This window comes from Engystomops pustulosus, chromosome 5 (assembly GCF_040894005.1).
Source record: "Engystomops pustulosus chromosome 5, aEngPut4.maternal, whole genome shotgun sequence".
NCBI classification, from domain to species: Eukaryota; Metazoa; Chordata; class Amphibia; order Anura; family Leptodactylidae; genus Engystomops; species Engystomops pustulosus.
In genome coordinates this window covers 142622713-142631505 of record NC_092415.1, presented here as the reverse complement: position 1 = coordinate 142631505, position 8793 = coordinate 142622713, and the positions used below count along the sequence as shown (strand labels likewise).

General features: G+C 42.4%; 1 protein-coding gene across 1 annotated transcript; it reads left to right on the top strand.

Moving 5' to 3' along the window:
• The first annotated feature begins 3913 nt into the window (after positions 1 to 3913).
• On the top strand, positions 3914 to 6557 carry LOC140133277 (uncharacterized). Its single transcript, XM_072153267.1, has 2 exons — positions 3914 to 6248; positions 6512 to 6557. Exon 1 carries the CDS (start codon positions 4000 to 4002, stop codon positions 5992 to 5994), a length of 1995 nt encoding a protein of 664 aa, XP_072009368.1. The 5' UTR covers positions 3914 to 3999; the 3' UTR covers positions 5995 to 6248; positions 6512 to 6557.
• The last annotated feature ends 2236 nt before the right edge of the window (positions 6558 to 8793 follow it).

Sequence of the window (8793 nt, the reverse complement as noted above, 5' to 3'; positions counted from 1 at the left end):
ATGAATAAGGTGGACAGCTTGAATATGCTAATGACTCATTGGACATCTCACAGGTCATTTGCATACAGCTTTAGGACCTCATTGCTTAGGTTTACAGGCATGTAGAGGGACAATGAAGGGATAGAGGCAATGCTTTCTAATGGCAGTTTATGAAAATATATTTAGATTAGGGGGGTTATTTTGCATGACGGGTTCTCTTTAACCCTTTTGGAGCTAGGGTATCCATTTAATCCATTTTCTCCATTCTTGACATATTGATAATGTAATCTCCGCCTATCCAATTGCGGTAAACTTTTTCTATTGCAAAAGCCTTAGAACCATCAAATAAGTGGTGGCAATCAAATTAGATTTTTACATTTATGATATGCTTGTTCATTGGTTTTGAGAATCTTCTCTTTGTACGACCTATATATAGTTTATGGCATGGGCATATGATTCAGTACATGACTCCACTGGTGAGGCATGTTATATGGGTCCGAATAGAATACTCATGTGGATTGTTAAATGTTCCAAAGAGCCAGGGGCGTAACTACAGCGGTAGCAGCCATAGCAGCCGCCATGGGGCCAGCAGTGTCAGGGGGCCCCGTCATCCAACCTGACACAATAAATAATGGAGGATGTGCACCATTATATCTACCGTATATTCCGGCGTATAAGACGACCCCCCTTGTGCTGCCCACTGGCAAATGTTATGCAGGTTAAAAGATGTTCATAATTTGTCCATTATGTAACAGATGTTTATTTGCAGGCGCCATCTAATGGCCAAAGTTAATAACTACTTACATTCTGTTTTCCCCACCCACTAGCAGATACAAAGGATTGTGGGTAGGAGAAGGGCAGTTCCCTTCATGTCTACACAGAGAGAAGACCTATATTCAACCATCTTAACCCTTGTTGTAGTATAGCCGGTAAGGAGACTGTCTATAGGAATCTCTAGCTACTAGCAGTTATAGGACCACTATGTATAAAGTCTCTTATATGATGTAATGTATAGATCTGTAATTGCACTGTAATTGCACAGATAGGCCCAACCTCATGGTCCGCCATGTTTGGTCCCAGACTGTATATGTATCAGCTTGTTTCTTGTTATATGCTAATGTAATGTATGTAACATGCTCCTGTTATATTATTGTACTATTCTAATAGATTGTACATTCCTGTTTTTCTTCAGTTTCACCCTAATCCTACATCAGTTTAATAAAGCTACGGACTTTCAACCAGTCTCATTTGTTGAACTGTAGGAAGGCGTTTAACTGCCTGTCGAGCTCCGCATAGACCCCGGGGGTACGTGAAGTGGGGGCAGGACAGTGAAACGGCTGCTGGAAACAAGCGGGAAAGATTTAGACTACACAGAGGTCTGCTACTGTCTACGCAGTCACCTGCAAACAGGCAACACAGCAATCTCTAAACGGTCAAAGCATGTCACAAAGCCAAGTGTCTTCTATCAAGACAAGATCACGGGCCAGTTCCTCAAAAGCATCTACCACTAGCAATGCAGCCGCCATCGCCCGCGCAAAAGCGGAAGCAGCGAGGACACGGGCTACCTTTGCTGAACAAGAGATGCAGTTGAAATTACAACAGGCTTCCTTAGAAGCAGAGAGGGCACGACAACAGGCTTCCTTAGAAGCAGAACAGGCTTCTCTAGACTTAGAAAGAGCACGCCTGGAAGCTACACTCGAGAAGCTGACAATTGAGAGGGAAGCCGCAGCTGCCATGGCGGAAGCAGAAATCTTAGAGGCAGCCGCGTTCTCTCACAGCGAGCCCAGCAGACACAGTAGCATGCCTGATCTGGAACAAGAACCCCAGGATACACTAGAACGCACTTCAGAATATGTCCTTCAACATCCTGCGTGTACTCCTCAGACTACACATGAAACAAAGGTTACCAACTGCGAGTCAAGTCCAAGACATCATATTTTACGTCAAGAAGCGGACCTCAGACCACATTTCTGCAAGCAAGAGAATGCTACGGCTCAAGTCAACTTCCCTGCCTACCAGAGAACCCAAGCTTCATCCCAGCATCCAGGAAGTTACTACACTCCCAGACAGTGTGGCACTGTGAAACCCAAAGCAGAGACTTCTGACAGGTATGGCTACACACCACACTCTCACCAAGGCAACCATTTGCCAACCTGTCTCAGCACAAACCAAGCCACTATAGACTTTGCTAAGTTCTTTGCTAGACGTGAGCTTGTCACCAAAGGACTTGTAAAGTTCAATGATCGCCCCGAGAACTATAGGGCTTGGCGATCCTCATTCCAGAGTCTTATAAGAGACTTAGACTTGTCTTCTAGGGAAGAGCTAGATCTACTGGTGAAATGGCTTGGAGATGAATCTGCTGAGCATGCTAAGAGGATCAGAGCCATTAACATAAACTATCCAGAAACAGGCTTAAAGATGATCTGGGATAGACTTGATGAGTGTTATGGCTCAGCAGAGGTTATAGAAAATTCATTATTCAAAAGAATTGATGACTTCCCTAGAATAGCTAGCAAGGGCTACCAAAAACTTAGGGAACTAAGTGATCTGTTAACTGAACTACAGGTTGCCAAAGCAGAAGGAGATTTAAAGGGACTTGCATTTCTTGACACAGCCAGAGGTGTCAACCCTATAGTGCAAAAACTTCCTCACAACCTACAAGAGAAGTGGGTCAATCATGGTTTTAAGTATAAGGAAATCCATGATGTACAGTTTCCACCCTTCAGTGTATTTGTGGAATTTATTACTCAGCAAGCAAAAATCAGAAATGATCCCAGTTTTGATTTTACTCTATCCTGTGCCACTCCATCTGGTCTTAAACAACATAAAACTCCGGTAGCAGTTCACAAAACTAATGTTTCTTCTAAAAGTAATTCTTACAGGCCTTCAAGCTCCTCCCACCAGGATGGAAGATCCACGGATCCAAGTAAGCAGTGTCCCCTGCACCAGAAGCCACATTCCCTACTGAAATGCAGAGGCTTTAGAGAGAAGTCCATGGAGGACCGCAAAGCTTTCCTCAGGGACAACAAAATCTGCTACAAGTGCTGCTTAGCAACATCACACTTCGCAAAGGACTGTAAGGTCAGTGTTAAATGTACAGAATGTGACAGCACAGATCACAACTCAGCTTTACACCCTGGGCCACCACCGTGGGCCTTGTCTCATATAGAAAGTGGCCAGGAACAAGGTGGAGAGGAGGGAAATACTGAAACAGAGACACCAGATGTTACTTCTCAATGCACTGAGGTCTGCAAAGGACTTGTAGGTGGCAGGTCCTGCTCAAAAATCTGTCTTGTCAGAGTTTACCCAACGGACTGCAAAGACAAAGCCTTCAAAGTATATGCCATTCTTGATGACCAAAGTAATAAATCTCTGGCTAGATCTACTTTCTTTGAGATTTTCAACATTAAGGGACCCGGCTCTCCCTACTCCCTAAAGACTTGTGCAGGCACTGTTGAGACGGCGGGGAGAAGAGCTACTGGGTACACAATAGAGTCTATAGATGGTCGCACCTGCCTGACTTTACCAACCATAATCGAGTGTAACCAGATCCCTGATAACAGGTCTGAAATCCCTACACCAGATGTTGCAAAACACCAACCCCATTTGAAGCATATAGCTCATCTCATACCCAAGTTAGATCCTCAAGCTCAGATAATTCTGCTCCTTGGAAGAGATATCTTGCAAGTTCACAAGCCTAGACATCAAATTAATGGTCCTCACAATGCTCCATTTGCCCAGAAACTTGACCTAGGGTGGGTGATTGTAGGTGATGTTTGTATAGGTGGTGTGCACAGACCCACTTCGGTGAACAACATGCTTACCAGCACATTAGAGAATGGACGCCCTTCTCTCTTTCAACCATGTTACAGTAACATCTTCATAAAAGAGCTTCCACACAGCATTCCTCTACCCTGTCATATCACTAGCAACCTTTGTGGCAACCATACTTGTACTAGTGACCATGACCACTTAGGATGCACAGTCTTCCAGAGAACAAAGGAAGACAATCAACTGGCAATGTCCTTTGAGGATAGACTGTTCTTAGAAATAATGGAGCAAGGAATAGTTAAAGATGAATCAAATAGTTGGATAGCACCTCTTCCCTTCAGACCCAAAAGGCAGTGTTTGCCTAACAATCGAGAACAAGTTTGTAAACGCTTTGCTTCCCTTAGAAGGAATCTTCAGAAAAAGCCTGATATGAAAGACCACTTCTTTAAATTTATGGAAAGAGTGTTTGAGAACTCCCATGCAGAGATAGCTCCAACCTTAAAGGATTCAGAGGAATGCTGGTATCTACCTATATTTGGAGTTTACCACCCAAAGAAACCAGGACAGATAAGAGTAGTATTTGACTCTAGTGCCAAATTTGAGGGTGTTTCCTTAAATGATGTCCTACTGCCAGGTCCAGACCTCAACAACCGACTCCTTGGAGTGCTTCTCAGATTTCGCAGAGACTCTGTTGCATTTATGGCTGACATCCAACAAATGTTCCACTGCTTTCTTGTTAAAGAGGAACACCGAAATTTCCTTAGGTTCTTTTGGTTCAAGGACAACAACCCCTTGGAGGAACCCATCGAGTATCGCATGCGCGTGCACATCTTTGGTAACAGCCCTTCCCCATCAGTGGCTATATATGGACTTAAACATTCAGCCAGGGAGGGTGAGAAAGAATATGGTTCAGACGTTACACAGTTTGTCAAAAAGGACTTTTATGTGGATGACTGTTTAAAATCGCTACCTACAAATGAGTCTGCAATCAGCCTTCTTAAGAGAGCTCAAGAAATGCTTGCTAATTCAAACCTGAGACTCCATAAAATTGCCTCCAACAGCAAAAAATTGATGGAAGCATTTCCTTCTCATGATTACAGCAATGACTTAAAGGACTTAAGTACTGACACTTTTCCAATGCAACGTAGTCTTGGACTGCTCTGGGACTTAAAGTCTGACACCTTTACCTTCCAAGTCAGCAAGGAAGAGAAACCCTTTACTCGGAGAGGAGTACTATCTGCTATAAACAGCTTGTATGATCCTTTAGGGTTTGCAGCTCCTGTTACCATCCAAGGTAAAGCAATACTTAGAGATTTGACTCATGATGCCTCTGACTGGGATGAACAACTTCCCAATGAAAAGAAAGCACTGTGGGTAGAGTGGAAGGATTCTCTAACAAATCTCTCTCATCTACATGTTGCACGCTCATATGCCCCTGTGCCATCTACAGAGGTTCAGCTACAAAGACTTTATGTGTTTTCTGATGCTTCTATCAAAGCCATTGCTGCTGTGGCCTATCTTAAAACAGTAGACATTAAAGGACAATGTCATATAGGATTCGTCATGGGCAAAGCAAAACTTGCACCACTCCCTGAGCACACTATACCGAGACTAGAACTTTGTGCTGCAGTATTAGCAGTTGAGCTAGCTGAGATGATCGCAACAGAGATGCATTTGGAGATCAAAGATGCTGTGTTTTACACAGACAGCAAGGTAGTCTTGGGATATATCTACAACGAAAGTCGGCGCTTCTACGTGTATGTCAACAACAGGGTTCTACGAATCAGGAGGTCAACTTTGCCAAAACAGTGGAATTTTGTTCCTACTGATCAAAATCCTGCAGACCAAGCAACTAGATCTGTTGCTGCCAACCGCCTTAAAGACACTACATGGTTTACAGGTCCTGCCTTTCTATACAGCTCAGAACACGGCACTACGGATCTTAAAACATTTGAACTTGTGGATGCTGACAAGGATGCAGAAATCCGTCCCAAGGTATCGACACTACACACAGTAACTTCAGACAATTACCTTAAGTCTCACCGATTCAGCAGGTTCTCAACCTGGAAATCACTTGTTCGTGCCATCACTTTCTTAACCCACATAGCTCGTTCTTTCAAAAATACCAAGCTTGCTAATGTTAAGGAGTGTAAAGGCTGGCACCTCTGCAAAATGTTCTTCAGACCAGTAACTGAACTAATGTTATTGCTGTCATCTGAGGACTCTTATGGTGGCATCGATTGACGCCAGGCGGGGAGTGTGCTGCCCACTGGCAAATGTTATGCAGGTTAAAAGATGTTCATAATTTGTCCATTATGTAACAGATGTTTATTTGCAGGCGCCATCTAATGGCCAAAGTTAATAACTACTTACATTCTGTTTTCCCCACCCACTAGCAGATACAAAGGATTGTGGGTAGGAGAAGGGCAGTTCCCTTCATGTCTACACAGAGAGAAGACCTATATTCAACCATCTTAACCCTTGTTGTAGTATAGCCGGTAAGGAGACTGTCTATAGGAATCTCTAGCTACTAGCAGTTATAGGACCACTATGTATAAAGTCTCTTATATGATGTAATGTATAGATCTGTAATTGCACTGTAATTGCACAGATAGGCCCAACCTCATGGTCCGCCATGTTTGGTCCCAGACTGTATATGTATCAGCTTGTTTCTTGTTATATGCTAATGTAATGTATGTAACATGCTCCTGTTATATTATTGTACTATTCTAATAGATTGTACATTCCTGTTTTTCTTCAGTTTCACCCTAATCCTACATCAGTTTAATAAAGCTACGGACTTTCAACCAGTCTCATTTGTTGAACTGTAGGAAGGCGTTTAACTGCCTGTCGAGCTCCGCATAGACCCCGGGGGTACGTGAAGTGGGGGCAGGACACCCCTACTTTCCTGTTTAAAATATAGAGTTTAAGATATATATTCGCCGTATAAGACTACCCCTTTTCCAACGCATACAAAACACCGGTAAAAATTTTAAAAAAAACAGATTTGAATTTAACATGGTCCTTTTTTTAATTTAAATTCTTATGACATGCAGGTATATAGCAGGAAAACTGTCGCTCATAAACATAAGGCATACAACAACAACATTACCATCGTCCATTTTACTGTAAATGTTACCATACTGTACCTTAAATTTTTATTTTATTAAATATTCCATGCCATGTACTCAGAAGCGGGAAAAAAATTCCAAATGCAATGAAAATGGTGAAAAAATGCATGTGCGCCATTTTCTTGTGGGCTTGGATATTACGTCTTTCACTGAGCGCCCAAAATGACATGTCTACTTTATTCTTTGGGTCGGTACGATTAAGGGGATACCAAATTTGTATAGGTTTTATAATGTTTTCATACATTTACAAAAATGAAAACCTCCTGTACAAAAATAATTTTTTTGATTTTGCCAACTTCTGGCGCTAATAACTTTTTAATACTTTGGTGTACGGAGTTGTGGGTGGTGTCATTTTTTGCAAAATTTGATAATATTTTCAATTATATCATTTTTAGGACTGTACAAACTTTTGATCACTTTTTATAGATTTTTTTATATTTTTCAAAATGGCAAAAAAGTGCCGTTTTCGACTTTGGGGCGCTATTTTCCATTACAGGGTTAAACGCATTGAAAAACCGTTATCATATTTTGATAGATAGGGCATTTTCGGACGCGTCGATACCTGATGTGTTTATGATTTTTACTGTTTATTTATATTTATGTCAGTTCTAGGGAAAGGGGGGTGATTTGAAATTTTAGGTTTTTTTATTATAATTTTTTTTTTTAACTTTTTTTATTTTAATTTATACTATTTTTCAGACTCCCCAGGGTACTTTAACCCTAGGTTGTCTGATCGATCCTACCATATACTGCCATACTACAGTGGGGATTTTCCTCATTCATTACAATGTGCTATCAGCTACCGAGGCTACCATGGAGACGGATCGCCGCCCCCCCCCCCCCGATGACGTCACGGGGAGCGGCGATCCCAGGTAAGATGGCGGCGCCCATGCGCCGCTATCTTTTTGAGGCTGCCGGCAGCCAACGCTGTGAAAACACCAGCGATCGGTGCTAGTGCCGATCGCGGGTGTTACTGGTAAGCCTTTGCTGCAATATGCAGCAAAGACTTACCGGCTATGGAGAGGGCTCAGCCCGTGAGCCCTCTCCATGCAGCGCGACCCGACCGCCGCCATGAATACACGGCGGGCGGTCGCGATTACCGGCGTATAAGACGACCCCAGAGAAGACAGAAGATTTTTCTGTCTTCAAAAGTCGTCTTAAACGCCGGAATATACGGTATATTGTACTGCACATTGTCCAGCATAATATGTATATATGCAGTATCTGTGATGTGTATATGGTGTCTGTATACACTGTATGTGAGTATGTTGCATATGGCACTGTATGTGTGTGTTTATGCACGTGACTGTATTTATATGTGTGAGTTTACTAATATGTATGTTTTTTAAGTGGGAAGGGGGGCCCCATGCAGTAGCCTGCTAGGGGGCCCTGTCTCTCCTAGTTACGCCACTGCAAAGAGCTTTGTTGGCGTTTTATAAATTTTGATCTTTTTACAAGCATTACATCTAACTAACTAACGGCATGGCTAAAAACTGGCTTGATGTTGGAGAACCCTATTTTTTGTCATCTGATTATGTATTGATGTCTTCTGAGATTCAGGTAACTTTTTCTGCGTAGTAGGTGCAATCAGATTCCCTCAGTTTTTTGCTTTGGTAAAAATGAGTTTGGGAATTTTGGACAACAAGTGTTCAATTGTCTTATCTTCTATAAGGATTTTCCATTGTTACAATACGGTACAATACGCTATAATATTTTTGAATATTTTTTGGGTTGCAAGAGGTGGTCCACATATTCCGACAGATTGGACCACCTCTTGCAACCCTTTGTTCAAAAATTGCCAACATACTTAAGAGACACCAAGCACATTCTACAGGTTCTAAATACCACTAAATGAGAATCACATTTCACCCCTGAGGAAGTCTCCACTTGGGAGACGGAACGTGTGGGGAGT